At 48.6% G+C, this 20,223-nt stretch overlaps 1 protein-coding gene across 9 annotated transcripts in view; it reads right to left on the bottom strand.

Moving 5' to 3' along the window:
- Positions 1-8,915, bottom strand: part of ADAP2 (ArfGAP with dual PH domains 2) — a 31,624-nt gene extending 22,709 nt beyond the window's left edge. For 4 of the 9 annotated variants that reach the window (XR_016388910.1, XR_016388911.1, XR_016388912.1 and 1 more), the window contains exons 1-5: positions 8,730-8,914; positions 7,734-7,864; positions 5,953-6,044; positions 4,658-4,737; positions 3,408-3,520 (exon numbers count right to left, since the gene is read on the bottom strand). Coding sequence is in view for 1 of the 9 variants with exons in the window: in XM_022595840.2 (XP_022451548.1) it covers positions 3,408-3,520; positions 4,658-4,737; positions 5,953-6,044; positions 7,734-7,864; positions 8,730-8,823 (510 nt within the window). In the remaining 8 variants the exon portion in view is untranslated. Of the gene's footprint in view, positions 1-3,407; positions 3,521-4,657; positions 4,738-5,952; positions 6,062-7,733; positions 7,865-8,729 lie in introns of those variants that run through there. The other 5 variants (XR_016388913.1, XR_016388915.1, XR_016388916.1 and 2 more) reach the window with 3 other exon arrangements.
- Positions 8,916-20,223: the final 11,308 nt, after the last annotated feature.

The following is a 20,223-nucleotide window of genomic DNA, read 5'->3' as shown; positions in this document are numbered from 1 at the left end:
TTTCAGTGATTTAAACTGAAGACTGAGAAGAAATCCGTACTCTCTCTTGGAGGGTTAATACTCTTCATCCCCCATCATTTTTCATCTGGCCCCAGACTGTGGCCACACTGGACAGATCTTCTGGCATTGCTCTGGTCCATCCAGGAAAGCAACAGGGGACATAAATAGTAATTTCTGCATGTAGGAAATGGAGTAAGAGGAAGGCTAAAGTGCTCAGAGCTTGTCCTTCTCTTACTTTCTTGGCCATTCCTTCACATTCTCTTTGCTGGAAACTTCTTCTCTTTCCTCTAAATATTGGAATATCCCAGGGCTCAGTGTGTTAGATAATCTCCAAAGATGGGCTTCTCCAATTCCTTCCCTCCTAGTTTGCACATGCCACTCTACCCATAAAGAGGTGGAATCTATATCCCCTCCTCTTGAATTGGAGCTGGTTGCATGACTTGCTTTGACCAACAGAAGGCAGTTCCTGGCCTAACCTTTGAGAGGCCTGGCAGCATTCTCATTTGCTCGGGGAAAGCCGGCTGCCATGCTGCAACAAAGCTTGAGCTGGACTCCCGAATGAGGAACAATCACAGAGAAGGCACAAGGAGGATGCCAAAGCACCTGACATGTGAGTGAAGGCTTCCTGGGTCTCCTAGCGCAGCCCAACCACTCCACTGATGTACAATGGAGCAGCCGCTGCCTGCTCAAATTCCTGACCCACAGGATTGTGAGACACGATAGACTGATGTTTTGAGCGACTAAGTTTTAGGGTGGTGTGTCTGTCACTCAGCAACAAACAACGAAAATACTCAGTCCTCCGACATCTTTTCTCATCCACCCCCACCCCCCTGCTTAGGTGGCTCCAGCCAGTCCGGCTGCTAAACCGGTTTACATGCTGATGACTCCAGCTCCAAACTCTCCCCAAATCTCTAGGCTCAGAGCTTCTGAGAACTTCTTTCTCAGTCTCTATTTGTATGACTAATAAGCATCTCAAACGGGAAAGGAACTCTTGATCATCCCCGTAAGGAGCTAAGTCTTTGCCATCTCAGCAAATGACAAATCTAGACTTCTAGTTGCATAAGGCAAAAATCTGGGAATCATTCCTGATTCTGCTGACTTTCACAGTCCGTGTCCAATCCTTCAGTAGATGCCATTGGCTCTATTTCCAAAATACACGTAGAATCTGACCACTCTAACCAGCTCCGTCACGATTATCCTGATCGAACCCATTATTCCTCGCTTGGATTATTGCAATAGCTTCCTAGCTGGCCTCTCTGCTTCCACCGTCGCCTCCCCACTGCTCCATTCTCACCTCCACCCCCCACTCCATTCTCGCCGCGGTAGCAGCCAGAGTGCCCCTTTCCAAAAGTTTTAGTCAAAGCAGATCACTTCTGTGCTCAAAACCCTCCTGTAGCTTCCCAACAGCAGAGTAAAATCCAAACGCCTAAATGTTTTGTAAAAATATTCTGTGATAAACCATAGTAGAAAAGAATATTAAAAAAAGAATGTAAATGTTTTGTAAATCATATATCCCACAAGGGTCTTGTGTATAGAATATATAAAGAACTACTATGGGCTCCCCTGGTGGTGCAGTGGTTAAGAACGTGCCTGCCAATTCAGGGGACACGGGTTCGAGCCTTGGTCAGGGAAGATCCCACATGCCGTGGAGCAACTAAGCCCATGCGCCCATGAGCCGCAATTACGGAAGCCCATGTGCCTAGAGCCCGTGCTCCACAACAAGAGAAGTCACCGCAATGAGAAGGCCGTGTACCGCGACAAAGAGTAGCCCCTGCTCACCGCAGCTACAGAAAGCCCAGACACAGCAACGAACACCCAACACAGCCAAAAATAAATAAACAAAAATTTTTTTTAAAAAGACCACGTATTGTATGATTCCATTTGTATGAAATGTCCAGAATATGCAAATCTACAGAGTTAGAAAGTAGATCAGTGGTTGCCTAGGGCCGGGGGCGGGGAGTGGAGTGGAGAACTAGAGCTAACACATGTGGGGGTTCTTTTTTTAGGGTAATGAAAATGTTCTCCATGAATATACTGAAAGCTATTAATTATACAATTTAAATGGGTGAATCCAATGGTGTGTGAATTTATATTTCAATAAAGCTGTTTCCAAAGAAAACTCCCAAGTCTTCCTATGGCCTCTGAAGTCTTCCATTATGTGAGCTCATCTCGCCCCATTTTTTCCTTGCTCACGCTGCACCAGGCACTCTGGCCTCCTTCATGTCCTCTAGACTCACCAAATACATTCCCAGCTCAAGCCAGGGCTACGGCTCATGGTTGGGCAGTTTGTGCACTGAACAAAAAGCCCCCGGCTGAAGGTACAAGTGAGAACCGCCATGCAGGCTTCTGCTTGCCTAGACAGGGACCAGGGCTGCACCCTCTCAGAGGGGTCATCTTTTCTAATCAGCACACGTGACCATGCTCAGGGCTTCTGTACATACTGTTCCCTCTACTTCTTCTACCCTTCGCCCACAAATCCACAGAACTCACATTTATTCAGTTCTCTGCTCAAATGTCATCAGAGAGGCCTCCCCTGACCACCTGTGGTAGCACCTCCCTCTACCCCACGCTCTAACTCTTCACCCTCTTTTATTTTACTTCATATAACTTATTGCCACTGGATAGATTATGTATTGATGTATGTTTTGGTTACACCTGTCTCCATCCACTAGAATGGAAGCCCCAGGAGGACAGGAACTTCGCTTAGTTTATTGCTGTATCCCCAGTTCCTGGACTAAGGTCTAGCATAGTAGGTGCTCAATAAATATTTCTTAAGTACATAAATAAATGAAGTAAAAATCAAGTGATCATCAAAGGCTTAATCATGGACCAGTCTAAGCCCATTCTAGGTGAAGAGAAGGTGTGCTTTTTAGTGGACTGGATGGATTGTATAACAAGGAAAAGTAGCCGCGTGTGGTACCTAAGTCTCAGTGGCTGAGCTCATACACAAGACCAGGCACTATTGATCAAAATGTAGACCTGGGACTTCCCTGGTGGTGCAGTGGATAAGAATCCGCCTGCCGGTGCAGGAGACACGGGTTCAAGCCCTGGTCTGGGAAGACCACACATGCCGCGGAGCAACTAAGCCCGTGCACAGCAACTACTGAGCCTGCACTCTACAGCCCAAAAGCCACAACTACTGAAGCCCACACGCCACAACTACTGAAGCCCACGTGCCACAACTACTGAAGCCCACGCATCCAGAGCCCGTGCTCCGCAAAAAGAGAACCCACCGCAATGAGAAGCCCGCGCACCACAACAAAGTGTAGCCCCCCTTCACCGCAACTAGAGAAAGCCCGCGTGCGGCAACGAAGACCCAACGCAGCCAAAAATAAAATAAATAAATAAAAATGTAGACCTGAGTGGGGTGAGAGCCAGCGCTCTGGGAGGAGTAAGAGAAGACTTACCTCTTCTTTAGTGTAGTACTTCAGGAGGCCTTCTCTTGCCAGGAGCACAAACCTCCTTTTCAGGAACTGTGCGTTGTCCCTTCCCCGCTTCCATAGGAACCCTTCTCGGTTACCTTCCACCAAGGATGAGAAAGAGTGAACACTCACGGCTTCAAGACAAACAAGCAACTCATGAACCCCGTATCGTATGGTCTCAGGGGTGGAATGAACCTCTCACCTGCTGCTAAAATGTCTAGGATCTAATTTAGCTATTTCAGCTGCAGGACACGGGGGTCCTGTCTGGGGCCAACTTTGCAATGTTGTATGATTTCAATTGGGCTACCCTCAACTTTCTTCCTTGGCTGTTTCCTAAGAAGACATAGTAAACTCTAAGTAGGCTAAATCCTGGGCTTCCCTGGTGGCGCAGTTGTTGAGAGTCCGCCTGCCGATGCAGGGGACACGGGTTTGTGCCCCGGTCCGGGAAGATCCCACATGCCACGGAGCGGCTGGGCCCGTGAGCCATGGCCGCTGGGCCTGTGCGTCCAGAGCCTGTGCTCCGCAACAGGAGAGGCCACAACAGTGAGAGGCCCGCGTATCACAAAAAAATAAAAATAAAATAAGTAGGCTAAATCCTAAGAAACTGGATTGATTCTGAAGGAGGCCCAACTTCACGTTGACATCAGCCTAATGAAACTCTCCAGAGTGTGGGAATAATGAGTGCCCTCCGTGCTCCTGGCCACTAGGAGAGCTGAGCACTGGCTGCCTCTGGTCCTCAAAGAGCAGCTTTGTATACTTTGCTCTCTGGGTCAGTGTCAGCTTGGACTCAGAGTAGCAGGGCAGAAACTGCCACAGGTTCAGGGCCACCGATGAGGTTGTGCCCTGCACAAAGGCGGGAAGGGAGGCGAAATCCAGTCCATGCACCTTCCCGAGGCTTGTGCCACACCAGGGCTTACATTAGCCAGAAGCAGGGTGTCTTATTTCTTCCCGGTCTGCCCGGTGGGTGAGTCTTTTTGCAATTTATACTGAAGACTCTGTACACCCTGTGGCCCTGCAAGGACCTGAGACGAATGTGTTTCTCGGCCAGTCAGACCATAAAACCCCACCAGCCGATGTGTTGCTATTTCAGAGACAGAGGAACCCACAACTTGGCCTCTGTGGCCAGAGCAAGGGTGGCAGGTATATCTCTGCTGACCTTGTTCCTAATACTCAGGCACTTTGTTTTCTAGAACTCATCAGAACTAGCCCTCAAAAGATGATGAAAATAACTTTACCTGGGGGTGAGATTGTTTTCCCCTCAGCCATAAACTCCTGTCTCTCATACTTTGCTCGAATCCATTGTTCCTTTAAGACCCTAAAAAGAGAGACTCTTTAGTCAGCTGTGTCTGATGCATCCTCTTCCCACGGCAACTTTCTGAGACCCCGCAGCTGCCTGCTCAGGCTAGCCAGGGATTCTCTGCCTGGGTACTATTAACATTTGCGCCCGGGTAATTCTTAGTGGCGGGGGGACGTCTCGTGCTTTGTAGGATGTTTAGCAGTATCTCTGCTCATCCTCCACCCCCTTGATGCCAGTGGCACCCCCTCCCCGGTTGTGAAACCCCAAAATGTCTTCAGACATTGCCAGTGTCTCCCCAGGGGGAAATATCTCCCCCAGTGGGCTATATGCACACCGCTATACTATTCCAACCTCAGCCTCAGCCCTCTAGGTCAATGAGACAGCTAACAGCTCCCCTGGACCATCTACTCTGCCACATCCCACTGCGTGTTCATGAGCTTAAGCCAGGACAGTCCAAGGGCCTCTTCCTGTGGCCCACCCATGAGATCTGAGCATGCTACACTGGACAGAGCAGTGGTCTTAGGGTCTGACCACCTGGGACCCGGTCCCACTCTACCATTTATCCACTGTGTGACCAAGGGCAAGTTACTTAACTCCTCTGAACTTGGGGAGTATGCCAATAATATTACACCTACCTACCCGTGAGGGTTGTTGAGAGGTTTAAACGCATACAAAGTGCAGAGCACATGGTAAGTGCTTAGGTGGGGCCTAAGCATTGGAGCAACACTGAGCTCAGGTGGGACAGCTCAGGTGGGACAGCCCAGGTGGGACAGCTCAGGTGGGACAGCTCAGGTGGGGCAGCTCAGGTGGGACAGCTCAGGTGGGGCAGCTCAGGTGGGACAGCTCAGGTGGGACAGCCCAGGTGGGACAGCTCAGGTGGGGCTCCGTAGAAAGTATAATAACTGAAACACATTTGTTCTGCTAAAATACCGGCGGCTTCTTAATCAAGTTAGTTATCACCTGTAGGCTATGAGAACATCAAGTCAAAGGGACAGATCCTAAAGAAAATGCCCCATTTCACAGCTGTGGAAACTGAGTCCCAGAGGGGGCAAGTGACAACCCAAGCTATGAAGGTGGAGAGGGGCTTTCATCAGGTGTGTGTGTTCTCCATGACAGTACCAAATGTTTTCCCGGCGCCACCTGCTGGGCATGTCTGTAGAAGAGACCGCCACACAGGAGACGGGGTAGTGGTGGGAGCGGGGGCGGGGGGGAACCAGGAAATCACCCACTCACATGCAGTCGTTGGCCTGGGGGATATAGTAGAAAGCAGGGACTCTGGCTTCATACTTGGCCTTCACTCGGAGGTTCCCATTGTGGGTCATAAACTGCAAGACAACAGCAACTTGGGGTAATGTTAGAACTTGAAAAAACGTGAAATGAAACCACGGTCTACTCTGAAGGCCACTGTGCTCACTGGCTCCTGGGCTGAGTCAGGAGACACTCCTCCCGGAGTTTGACACATTTCCCCTCCTCCCCGCCACCCCACCCAGCTTGGTCATCTGTGCTGCTGGGAAGCCCCAACTTGGAGCAATGAGGTGCTGTAACAACCATGCTTCATACAGGCAGAGCACTTTACAGCTCTCCTGCATTAGTTCGTTCGATCCGCTCAGCCATTGTAATATTACCACCCCCGTTTTAGAGGTGAGGACACTGAGGCTCAGAGAGGTTAGGTGACTTACCCAAGGTGACACAGCTAGTCAGTGGAGAGCTGGGATTTGAACCCAGACCTGTCTAACTCCAAAGCTTATGTTCTTTCTCCCACCCCCTCCACAGATGGCCAGGACCACCAGCAGCAGCCCCTGCAAGTCCGCAGGAGACAGATGGAGCTGGAGGATGGAAGAAGTTCAGTGCTCGCCCCATAGAGTATGTAGGTCAGGAAGATCACTGGGGGCCTTTGGCACCCAAGAGACCCAGAGGCAGATGTGCCAGGAGTGGCCCTGGCCAACAGCACTCAGTAACAGCAGTGGCATATCTGGGGTGAGGGCACGTGTGGAAAAAACATCAGGGTTTTAATCCATGTCCCTTGGGCAGTGTGAACCCTATTCTCCCCTTCCCCAGTGGCCACTTGGCTGTGTCGCGGGATTTGCATGCGCTTTGGATCTCAGAAGAGCAGGGTGTGCATCCCAGCCGCGCCATTTATTCACTGAGTGACGCCTGGGCAATACTTAAGCCCCTGAGCTTCAGGGATCTCACCCATGAAGATGAAGAAGATATAACAGGGGAGTGATAAGGTACAAAGAAACGACCCTCAGGTTTAGGTGCTGGTTTCCAGTAGAACTTTCTCCTGCACTAGAATGTAAGCTCCATGTGAGCAGAGACTTTATCTTGTTCACTGCTCTCTCCTATACCCAGCATATGTAGGCTTACAGTAACGTGTGGAATGAATGAGTAAAGTATCTAGCCCAGTGGTCTAGCACAGTGCATGGCACAGATGGGTACTCAGTAAATATGGGTCTGCTTCCCCAGTAGTCCCGGAAATCCTCAGCTAGCCAGCCCAGTTTAGTACCGCCTGCTCTCTGAAGGTTTCCTGGCCAGAATGGTGTTATCTGGGCTGCAGGTGTCCTCCATCTTTGTAGGTCAGGAGAGAAAAGTGGTCCCCTCCCTGGCTAGGGGGACTGGAGGGGGACTGTGTCCCATGAATCAGGATACTTCTGTTATAGTCCAGGATTTCAGCAAATGAGAGCAGCAGCTGTTAATCGACTATTTACTTTGTACCTGCCTTGAGCCTGCATTTAATCCTTACAGCAGCCCTATGAAGGGCTATCTTTATAACACAGATGTGGAAAGGGTTCACAACCAGCGTTAAATAGCGGGCTCAGGGCCTCATAGCTAGTAAGTAAGCAAGTGATGGAGCTCGGATTTGAACTCAGGGCCTCGTCTAAGGCAAGTCTAATTGGCTCCTTATTGCCCCTCTCTTGGCCTCAGTTTCCTTCCCTGTAGAATGGGAGCGCCCTGCCCACTGCCTCCACCCCAGTTCTGCTGTTCCAGTGCTCTCCACCTGCGCCCCTTGCTACCTCCACAATACTGTCGTCCCAGAAGTCAAGTCTCACAGATTTCACTTTGCTGATGTCTGGGAAGTTGCGGTGGACTCCGGAGCAGTTCAGACAGATGAAGATGCCCAGCTTGTAAGAGGCCCAGTCGGGATCTGCGGGACAAGAGGACAGGAGGGGAGCTGGGTGAAGAAACCAGGGTTGGGCAGGGGGCGCCGGGAGAGGCAGGGCTTGGCAGTTAGCCTGGGGAGGTGTCCAGCTCAGCCCATGACTCCTCTCTTAGCCTCTCCGCCTTGGATGAACTAAGATCAGCATGAAACCCTCTGGTCAGCCCACTGGCCCTGGCGCGGCAGCGGCCAGGATGAAGATCTTGGAAGGAGTCCCGAGGAGGATGGGGGCGAGAGGCTGAGGCGGGCGCGATGTGGAAGTGTCAGGACTCCGAGGAACCTAGAGGAGGGCGCGGAGGAAGGGACCGGCACCGAGGCGCCTGGCTGGGGAGCTGCGGATGGGGAAGTCGGAGTCAGGGACGTTCGGGGTCCACAGGTCGGAGTGCTGTGGAGCAGGAACGTGGGAGGACCCTGGGGACGTCCGGGGCGGGTGGGGAAGGGGCACTGGACCATCAGGGCAGAACTGGGTCCGGGGTCTGGGATCCCTGGTGTGTAGGATGTTTGGATCCGAGGGTGTGGGAAGTGGCTGGGTCCGGAATGAAGACGTCGAGGACCGTGGTCCGGGTGGGTAGGGTGTCTGGCAGGGGAGGTGAGTAGAATGGTCAGGGCACCCGGGGCCGGGATCTAGTGTCGAGGTCCAGAGTGGGGAGAACAGGCGGCCCGGCCGGGTTCGAGTGGGAGCGGTACTGGCCGAGGAGAGGGCTGCCGGGGGCCCGGGTCCGAAGGTGATATAAGGGTCACACGCGGATCCAGCGGGAGTCCTGGACCGGCCCGGGCCTGAAGGGAGAGGAGGGGGCCGGCGGGCCGGGGGCCGGTCCCACGTTCCGGACTGCACGCGCCGCCGCGCCCTTACCTGCCGCCCCGCAGTCGGCGCAGTGCGCGTTGCCAGTGCCTGCCGCCCGCAGCAGCTCCAGCAGCCGCTTCTTGTTGCGCTCGCGGTCACCCATGGCCGGCCCCGCGGGCTCAGCAGGGCTCAGTCCGGCCGCCCCCCTGCCTGCGGCCGCCCATGGTCAGCGCCTTCGCCCGCAGGTGGAGCGGGACGCAAACCCGGCGCCTCTAGCCCGCTCGCGCCTCCTGTCCCGCCCCCCAGGACTTTAAGCCCCGCCCCTCCTGAACTTTCTGTCCCGCCCCCGGCGCGTCCTGTTTGCGGGCTGCGTTCCTCTCTAAGGCGCACGCCCGCCCGGCAGAGACCCAGAGCAGGGCTTGGAGTCGGTCACCCTGGACCGAGGTCAAATCCTGGACCGCCACTGGCTAGCGTTGTGACTGTGGACAACCTGGTCAACCTCTCTGGGTCTCAGTTTACACCTCTGTAAAAGAGGAATAAGGGCATATGTCCTTGGCAAATTAAAAAGGATCTAACTTCTGTTAAAGCGTTCTCCTGAGGTATTACAGATCCTACATCTACTCGGAGACTTTGAGACATTCATATGCCACCTCCTCAGGAAGCCCTCCTTGATCCCTAGCCTGGAGTAATCTCTCCAGCTTCTGGTCTTGCTAGAATACCAACCGTTATTGGATCCATTTCGCCCTTTGGCCCTGAGCATTTTCTACCGATCTTGCATTACAGTTATTTATATATTTATGTTAATTCCTCCTCCCCTCCCAACACACACACATGCGCACACTAGATACTTTGATGTCAGAAGATTTACTTCTGTATCCCACCACAGCTCCTAGAAAAAGCACCTGCACATTTTTAGAAGTCTAATAAAGTCGCATGACTGTGTCCCCCAGGAAGTGTGGCTTCACCAATAGGGACACTGCTGGGCATTTCTATCTGTGAAGTTCCATCACCATGAGGTGTGGGCAGGGCTTAGGTGGTCTTGAATCTGGGCATTTCGTGAATCCCCCTCCCCCATCTCTGTCCCTCTTTGACACCATCCTCAGTGATCCACAGACTCCTGGTAAGGCACACACTGTGCACACTTGCCATCCCCTCTGTAGGCAAATATCTGTCATATGCATAAGGCTTAATGCACATCATCTTAGGTTTCCATTCTGGTGGGTTGCACCTGATCTGCCAGCATCCCCAATTCAACACACATGCATATACACATGCGAACACACAGGGCAGCATGGTATAATGGAATGAATTCAGGAATCCAGACTTTGAATCTTGGCTTCATCACTGACCAGCTGTGTGGCCTTGGGCAAGTTCCTTCACTTCTCTGAGCCTTGGACACCTCATCTGTAAAACGAGGGTCGAGAGATCACCTAATAGGGTCATTGAGATGAGCCAGTACGTGGCACACAAAGCCCTCAAAACACAGTGGCTCCCTTGCTTCCCCTGCCCCTCTGGTCAGCTCATGGGATCATCCGTTGGAATGCTCTGTGTCATTTCCCATCTTCCCCAGGGTGGAGGAAGTCAAGCCTCCAGGCCCTGGGGGAAGGGGACATTACCAAGAGTAAGCACCCAGGAGGGTCTTGACTGTGGGGGTGAGGACTAGCCTAGGAACCTCTCCAGAGGGACCAGGGAGACAGCCCGGAGAGGGGTCAGAGGGCATGGGTTTGTTTACCAAACAGGCCGAAAGATGATTCATTTCCGCTGCTTTAGATGAAAAAAGGGACAGAAATAAATCTCCCAGGAGAAATCTGGGAAAGGCAACCTAAGGTATGAAGGCAAGGCGAGGGGAGAAGTGGGGGACGAAGAGGGGACAGGCAAAGGACATCATTTCTCCGCTGCCAGGACAGAACAGTGATGTTGGGGAGCTTCTTGGGTGCCTTTGTCCCGCTGAGCTGCTCTCTTTACACCTTGAGATTCAGCGTCCCCTCCCTGGAGGTCCCAAAAAAGCCAACCCAAGGGAAAATATATCATCTCCTTCACAGTGAGAAGCAAGAGATTGAGAGGTTCCTTTAGTTTCTTCTCTTCCCGTCCTTATTTCTGGAAGTTTCTATTTAACAGAATTTCAAGGGACTTCCCTGGCGGTCCGGTGGTTAAAACTCTGCACTTCCACTGCAGGGGGCGCGGGTTCGATCCCTGGTTGGAGAACTATTATCCAACATGCCGCGGTGTGGCCAAAAAAATAACTAAAACTAAAGACAAAACAAACAAACAAAAAACACCAGAATCTCAAGCCTCAAGGTTTGCCAAAAACAAACAAAAGAAACAAAAACAAACAAAAAGCGGTACTGTTAAACTTTGTTGGTGATGGGTTTCTTTTTTTGTTTTTAATTTATTTATTATTTTATTTTTGGCTGTGTTGGGTCTTTGTTGCTGCACGCAGGCTTTCTCTAGTTAAAATTGTATCCAAGTCCCCATGGTGATGGGTTTCTTTCTTTCCTTCTTTCTTTCTTTGAGGAGAGGGGAGAGGGAGAGGGATAATGCTAATTAACAAATATTGAGTGTTTTTACAGAGACTTTCACACCATTTGATCACACTTGAGTTCCATGACAGCCCTCTGAGAGCAGCCTGTTATCCTCATGCAGTATGAGAGGTTAAGGTACCCTAATCATAGCCAAGCAAAGGTGGGAACAGGGGCTTACATCCAGGTCTTCTATTGTGGTGTCTGGCAAACCCCACAGGACAAGGCTGCTCTCCCTTTAGTCCTCTTCCCATAACTGGATTTTTTTTTTCACTTTTAAAAATATTGTGGCAAAATCTCTATAACATAAAATTGGCCATTTAGGGACTTCCCTGGGAGCTCAGTGGTTAAGAATCCACCTGCCAATACAGGGGTCACGGGTTCAAGCCCTGGTCCGGGAAGATCCCACATGCTGCGGAGCAGCTAAGCCCGTGCGCCACAACTACTGAGCCTGCGCTCTAGAGCCCTCGAGCCACTACTACCGAAGCCCGCGTGCCTAGAGCCCGTGCTCCGCAACAAGAGAAGCCACTGCAATGAGAAGCCCGCGCACAGCAACGAAGACCCAATGCAGCCAATAAATAAATAAATAAATAAATAATTTTTTAAAATAAATAAAATTGGCCGTTCTAACCATTTTAAAGTGTACAATTCAGTGGCATTCATTACACTCACAGTGCTGTGCAACCATCACCACTATTTATTTCCAAACCTTTTTCATTGCCACAAAGAGAGACTCTGTAGCCCCCTCGTGGGGACTGGACATGATCAAAGTCTAGCTCAGCTCTGTATTCGGGAACCAGGAGCCGCGTCTAAGGGAAGAACTCTGTGCCAAAGGATGTCTTGACCCAGCGGACACCGAGTACTGGGATCGGGCAGAGGCAGCCTCCCTCGAGGGCTCAGTCCATACAGCAGCTGCTGGGTGAGGGGGCAGTCGGGCCCTGGGACAGAGTGTCCTCTGTAAATAAAGCTCCCAGGATCCCTCAGAGCACAAACATCAGCCCTGCTCCCGGGGTCACTGTCTCTGTCGAGCTGAGCCCAGCCACAGCAGGACTAGAAGAAAACCTTCAACCACATTCCCAGCTCTGGACTGGGCTCAAGATCCCCACAGATTAGACCACAACCCCTTGGAAATTTTAAATAATTATGTTTATTAGTTACAGAATTTTAAAAACTATAATTATAGGAAATTTGGAAAATACAATAAAGAAGAAAGAAAACGCCACCCACTGTTATGGCTACCATTTATTCAGGGATTGCTGTATGTCAGGCCCCTTATGGGCATTATTCCATTTGCTCTTCAATAAAACCCTGAGGTGTAGATTATTTTTATGCCCATTTTATAGATGAGGCAACTGAGGCCCCGAGAGAGAATCTAAGTGAATTTGTCCACAGTTACACAACTGAGATGATACATACTGGATGACAAAGTACTGGAGCTGGGATTCAAATCCAAGTTCATCTTGAGCCCTTTTCAACAAAATATTATGTTGAAATGTATAAAGTTGACTTACAAAAGTAGTAATGTCATGCAGTTCAACCTAGTGGTATTTTTTTAATGGTCCTACCACTAATATTGATTAATATTTCATAAATTTCCTTCTGGTCTTTTATACATCTTTTGATCATTGGGACCATATTTTTCATACAATTTTATATCCTTTTAAAAATTTCTTTACATTATATCTCTTATCATATTACTATAGATGCTTCATGACATCATTTTTTTAACATCTTTATTGGAGTATAATTGCTTTACAATGTTGTGTTAGTTTCTGCTATGTAGCAAAGTGAATCAGCTATATGTATACCTATATCCTCATATCCCCTCCCTCTTGCATCTCCCTCCCACCCTCCCTATCCCACCCCTCTGGGTGGTCACAAGCACCGAGCTGATCTCCCTGTGCTACGTAGCTGCTTCCCACTAGCTATCTATTTTACATTTGGTAGTGTATATATGTCAATGCTACTCTCTCACTTCATCCCAGCCTCCCCTTCCCCTTCCCCGTGTCCTCAAGTCCATTCTCTATGCATGACATCATTTTAATAGCTATGTAATCGTCCATGGGGTATATATATTTCTTTGTTGTTGGATACATAGATGGTGACTGATTTTTCGCTGTTATACATAACACCGTAGTGAGTAACTTTGTGCCCAAAGCCTTTTCCCTCTTTAACGCTGTATTTTCCCTCTTTAACACTGTATTTTCAAGCACCACAATCTACTGTAGTTGGTCTCCCTCACTCATCTAAGCTTCGTGAAGACAGGGCCAGGTCAGTGTGCCCTCCGTTTTATCCCTGGCAACTGTCTGCAACAACATAGGGATTCGATAAATACTTGTGAAATAAATGAAGAAATGAGTGGGGGCAAAAAATAATAAACAATAAAGTGAGAGGACTTGAGGTCACAAAAGTGTTTTCCTTTCTTTAAAAAAAATTTTTTTTAAATTTTTAGTGGAGTATAGCTGATTTACAATGTTATGTTAGTTTCAGTTGTACAGCAAAGTGAATCAGTTATATGTATACATATATCCACTCATTTTTTAGATTCTTTTCTCATATAGGTCATTACAGAGTATTGAGTTCCCTGTGCTATACAGTAGGTGCTTATTAGTTATCTATTTTATATATGTAGTGTGTACGTCAATCCCAATCTCCAGTTTATCCCTCCCCCCGCTTATCCCCTGGTAACCATAAGTCTGTCTTCTACATCTGTGACTCTACTTCTGTTTTGTAAATAAGTTCATTTATATGATTTTTTTAGATTCCACATATAAGCGATATCATATGATATTTGTCTTTCAGTGTCTATGTCTTACTTCACTCAGTATGACAATCTCTAAGCCCATCCATGTTCCTGCAAATGGCATTATTTCATTCTTTTTACGTCTGAGTAATATTCCACTGTATATATGTACCACATCTTCTTTATCCATTCCTCTGTTGATGGACATTTAGGTTGCTCTTTTTTTTTTTTTAAAGGATGTTTGCAGATGTAATTATTATTTTATTTATTTATTTTTGCTGTGTTGGGTCTTCGTTTCTGTGTGAGGGCTTTCTCTAGTTGTGGCAAGCAGGGGCCACTCTTCATCACGGTGCATGGGCCTCTCACTATCGTGGCCTCTCTCGTTGCGGAGCACAGGCTCCAGACGCGCGGGCTCAGTAGTTGTGGCTCACGGGCCTAGTTGCTCCACGGCATGTGGGATCCTCCCAGACTAGGGCTCGAACCCGTGTCCCCTGCATTAGCAGGCAGATTCTCAACCACTGCGCCACCAGGGAAGCCCTAGGTTGCTCTTTTTAACAAAATTTTTAAAAATTGAAGTACAGTTGGTTTACAATATTGTGTTAGTTTCAGGTGTACAGCACAGCAATTCATTTATACATATGTGTAAGTAAATATATATATGTTCTTTTTCAGATTCTTTTCCCTTATAGGTTATTACAAAATATTGAATATAGTTCCCGTGCTATGCAGTAGGTCCTTGTTGGAAGTGTTTTCCTTTCTGAAGGAAAGAAATAACAGGCAGGCATGTGTAACAGGGGAAACTCAAATAGTCATGCAGAAGAATCTGATGGAATTCACCTATTTGTCTATTTATTTATTTAAAAGTTTTATTATTTTTTAATTTTTGGCCCCTTTGGGTCTTTGTTGCTGCATGCGGGTTTCTCTAGTTGCGTCAAGCGGGGGCTACTCTTTGTTGAGGTGCGCAGGCTTCTCATTGAGGTGGCTTCTCTTGTTGCGGAGCACAGGCTCTAGGTGTGCAGGCTTCAGTAGTTGCGGCATGTGGGCTCGGTAGTTGTGGCTCACAGGCTCTAGAGCACAGGCTCGGTAGTTGTGGCGCACGGGCTTGGTTGCTCCGCGGCATGTGGGATCTTCCCAGACCAGGGATCAAACCCGTGTCTCCTGCATTGGCAGGCAGGTTCTTAACCACGGTGCCACTAGGGAAGTCCCCCACTGGTGTCTTTTAGTGAGTAGATGTTCTTAACTTAAATGAGATCCAATTAATTCATTTTTTTTCCTTTACGGTTAATGCTTTTCATTTCTTATTTTAGAAATATTTACCTATGTCAAGATCATGAAGTTATGGAGCATGAATTTTTAATATTTTTCCTAAAGAAAATTAACCTTTGGAATATATTATATGTGATCATTCATTAATTTTTTTAACAATCACTTAATGAATCCCCATGTGTGCCAGGCAATGTGCTGGGTATTATAAGGGATATAATTATGGCTTGAATCCCTCTTGCACTCTAGACGGATCTAAAGCGGCTCAGAGAGGTGATGTCACTTGCCCCAGTTCACACCGCTGCTTTGCTGGGTTAAAACACGGGACTGACTGATTCCAGAGTCTGAGCATACCATGAGCTCCTCTGTCTCCAGGACTGTTGAGCCACCAGAAATGGATTTTTGATATATTCTAGTTGGTAGTTTCCAGGTCACCTTGGGAAAATGTAGAGTCAAACAAGGAGACAAAAACACACGGTCAAAAGCCAACCCCCCCCCCCCAAAAAGCTTATGGTTCATGTTTGCCTGTACTATGAGGGAGATATGAGTCACATGCTTGAGAGAAGAGAGAGGATGCTTTTGGCTCAGGATAATGGAAGACTTCTCAGTGTACCCTTGTTGGCCCTGAAAAGGTGAGCAGAATTCAGATCATTTTAGGGAAAAAGCATCCTAGGGAAAGGGACCAGCAGGCACAAAGGCGCAGAGGAGAGATGCCCAGAACATCTCCTGAGTGGGTATCTTAATCAGGAAGCGATCAGCTCCAAGTAACAGAATACTGATCGAAAGTGCCTTAAACAAGGTCAGTTATTCCCTCACTGAACCATAAGTCTGCAGGTAGGTGGTTTCCAGGGTTTGTCCCACAGCTAAACAATGTTATCAAGGCCTGTTCTTCTAGCCCTTGTCAGCATTGCCTGTCCACGAAGAGATGGCTGCTCCTCTGATTTCATCCTCCCACCACCAGAGCCACAAGAAGAAAAGGGAGGTGGCCGCTTCCCCTCCCACTCTTTATCAGGGTATAAAATCTTTCCCACTTAGGTCCCAAACAGAACCACACCTACTTTTTTTTTTTCTTTTTCTTTTTTTTTTTTGGCAGTGCTCGGCTTGCAGGATCTTAGTTTCCCGACCAGGGATCGAACCCGTTCCCCCTGCAGTGGAAGCGCGGAGTCCTAACCACCAGACCGCCAGGGAATTCCCACACACCCACTCTTTTTTTTTTGCGGTACGCGGGCCTCTCACTGTTGTGGCCTCTCCCGTTGTGGAGCACAGGCTCCGGACGCGCAGGCTCAGCGGCCATGGCTCACGGGCCCAGCCGCTCCGCGGCATGTGGGATCTTCCCGGACTGGGGCACGAACCCGTATCTCCTGCATCGGCAGGCAGACTCTCAACCACTGCGCCACCAGGGAAGCCCTCCCACACACCCATTCTTATCTTAATCTTTAGTAAAGGGAAATAGGATTCCCATAACTGGTTCACCTTCCCGGACATGGACACCGGCAGGGATCTTTTAGGAAGGAGGAGAGGCAGCATGTGGGCGCCTGGCGGCGAGCAGACAGGAAGAGCTGGAAGAGGAAGGTGAGGCGGGAGTTGGAAGCTTGGTCGGCACTGGGCCAGGACAGGGAGGGTATGTGTAAGGACAGGGACGGGGTGAGGCTGACAGGAAGCTGAGAAATCAGGTGGTGCGGGGTTATTGCAGGAGCCCGATGGAGACAATGAGGCTCCGATTCAAGTGGCCACAGGGAGAGGTAAAAAGACGTTTTGCAGGTAAGGCTGATAGAATTTCATGTGTTTTAAACTGAAGATGCCACACAGTAGTGAGTCATGAAATGAATATCAATTTAGTGGTTCCAATTAACCCACTTTTTTTTTTTTTTAAATCTTGTCCCTCCTCAAAATTCGACATGTCTTTTGTCTCTTTTTTAACTTGACTTTGTCCTGTTTCCTTTTAAATCTCTCTGAACATTGCTTCCCCATCTTTTGGGGAATCCTCTACTCACACCCAATGCTTAGTGCTCCCAGGGTTCTCTCCTGGACTCCCTGTGCTTTCCTCACACCGTCCCTCTCCCTGGCTCAGCCAGGCATTCTCCCGGGATAAAGTGCCATTTCTTTATGGCACAGCCTAGTCCTCTCCCTTACCTATCTAACCATCTACTAGACATCTCCACCCAATGTCCTGTGGGTTAAAGACAGATCAGTGTTAAAAAAAACAAAACAAAACAGATCAGTGTATTTTAAAAATTGAAATACACACAAACTGAAATACAGTAGAAAATGTCAAGGTGCATCCTATGTAAAAGCACAAATATTTTCTTTCTCGCTCTCATTTTTAAAATGTATTTATTTGTGTTGTTTTGTTTTGGCCGTGTTGGGTCTTCGTTGCTGTGCGTGGGCTTTCTCTAGTTGCGGCGAGCGGGGGCTACTCTTCCTTGCAGTGCACAGACTTCTCATTGCGGTGGCTTCTTCTGTTGCAGAGCACGGGCTCTAGGCACGCGGGCTTCAGTAGTTGCAGTACGTGGGCTCCAGAGTTGTGGCTCGTGGGCTCTAGAGCACAGGCTCAGTAGTTATGGCGCGTGGGCTTAGTTGCTCCGCGGCATGCAGGATCTTCCTGGGCCAGGGCTCGAGCCCGTGTCCCATTGGCAGGCAGATTCTTAACCACTGCACCACCAGGGAAGTCCCTCTCTCTTTTTTTAAATTGACGTATAGTTGGTTTACCATGCTGTGTTAGTTTCAGGCGTACAGCAAAGTGATTCAGTTAAAAAAAAATATATATATATATATATGTTCTTCTTCAGATTCTTTTCCATTATAGGTTATTACAAAATACTTAGTATAGTTCCCTGTGCTATACAGTAGGTCCTTGTTGGTACAAGTATTTTTAAATAAAGCTTTTGTTTCACACGTACATCATCAATGTGTCCTGGGTCACGTTCAAAAAAGTTTTGAAAACACAGGAACTAGACAACGGGCTAGACACAGGCATGGGAAGGGCCAGGGCCATCCGTATCTGGGCAACAAAAACAGGGAAGTGAGGGGCTGGTTTCTGGGGAAGATGATGACTTTCATTTTGAACCCACTGATTCTGATTTACAGTAAATCATGCATAGTGGTTGCCTCTTACTACTTCCAGGCTCTTGTCAAAGTAATTCTGAATGAATGCTCTGAGGAATGAGGGAGTTTCCCCTCAAGGTCATTAATAATCAGCTCCAAAGAAGAGATGAAAGTTTAATAGGGGAAGGAATATTTACCGAACACTTATTCTATGCCAGGCTCTCTGCATCCAGTCTCTAATGAGAAATCCTCTCAGCAGGATTTCCTGGCGGTGTGAGGCAGGTACCATTACCTCCATTTCACAAATGAGGAAGCTGAGGTTCAGAGGGGATGAGAAACTGTCTAAGGTTGTGCAGATAGCAAGTCATTTGTTGTATCTTGCCAGTGAACCACAGCATCTCAGAAAGCATCAATCACCAGCGTTCCGTATGGCCTCGTGTATTGGTTTTCTAGAGCTGCTGTAATAAATCAGCACAAACTGGGTGGCTTAAAACAACAAAAATGTATTCTCTCACAGTTCTGGAGCCCAGAAGCCTGAAATCAAGATGCAAGCAGGGTTGGTTCCTTCTGCAGGCAAATCTGTACCAGGCCTGTCTCCCAGCTTGTGGTGTGTGTGACCTGCTGATGATCCTTGGCCTTGGCCTGTAGATGCATCATTCTAAGCTCCGCCCCCATTTTCACCTGCATTCACAGGGTCCTCTTCTTATAAGGACACCAGTCATATCAGATCAGCTGCCCCCCACCCCCTGTAGTGTGATGGCATTTTAATCTTAACTGATTGTTTGCAATGACCCTCTTTCCAAATAAGGCCACAATCTTTTTTGAGGGATACATTTCAACTCATTAACACCTCATTAAGTGGAATAAGCCTTGGAGTTAAAAGGAAATTATTTCCCATTGATTTGGAGAATTTTGCACAAAAAGTTGGCTTTATTTTGTGTTGGATTCCTAAGTTCCGCAGAAATTGGCAAGAATCCTAGAATTCTCATGAGTACTTATAACTGGCCACATCTCCACCACCTCCTGGACAGTAGCTCCACAGACACTGCTGCCTCATAAAAACGCAAACACACCATCTTTCCCTCCCAAAGCCACCGCCCTCCTGCCTTCCCCGTTTTTCACAAAATTAGCTAAAGTCGTCCCATCTTTCCTGAAAGAACCCAGAGTTAGCAACAGAGACATCAATGGTTTAATGGATAAGGGATCTTACACATCTGAAGCAAAAGGGTTCTGGAGCAGCCCCACATGGTGGAGGGCAGGACACGGTAGCAGTCTTCATTGGGTGCGGGGGGAGAGGTTACCAGTTATAGAGGGAAATGACGTCAGGTGGGTACATTGGTTACCAGGGAAACCAGCAGAGGAGCACAGCCCCTCACTGCCCCTTTGATAAACTATCCCAGTGGAGATGTTTTGGGCTATAGATTAGAAAAATCACTAGCTGGGGCCGGGGGCAAGTACAAAGGCATTTATTGATTAGGCTCCATGATTAGGAGCGAAGGTCAGCCACCTGAGTAGGGTGTAGGAGAAGCAGGGACTGTTCCAGCAGGGGATGTACAGAGAGCAAGAGAACAGCCATCCTGAGTGGTCTGATCACACAACCTCCCAGGTTCAATTCCTTATGGTTGCCTGTCCCTTGAGAAGATACACTAGCTTCCAAATACACTTTGCTACTAGGCTCTTTACCTCCAATCCAGCCTCACACTTCGACATATGCCCAAATTTTTAGAAACACACCTCAAATCTGACTCTACAAAAGCCCCGGTTTCGAGTTACCTCGTGGAACTATTCAGCTGCTCCATTCTGCATTCGAGGCCCAGCCAAATTTGGAGCCAGCCTCGGCTCCCTCCATCTCTTCCAAATAGGATACTTTCGAGGCCCAGTGTCAAAGCCACCTCTTCCTACCTCTCCCTTCCTTGAAGGCTGTCTTCACACAGTTCCCCCCTTGAGCTCCTGAAACACCACCTCGCCCCTGTCCCAGTTATTCCATTTTGCC

Source organism: Delphinapterus leucas, chromosome 19 (genome assembly GCF_059928025.1).
Source record: "Delphinapterus leucas isolate spDelLeu-1000000601 "Yukka" chromosome 19, BTC_Dleu_Yukka2, whole genome shotgun sequence".
Classification (NCBI taxonomy): Eukaryota; Metazoa; Chordata; class Mammalia; order Artiodactyla; family Monodontidae; genus Delphinapterus; species Delphinapterus leucas.
Note: the sequence above shows the minus strand (reverse complement) of the source record. Positions and strands in the feature narration are given on the sequence as shown.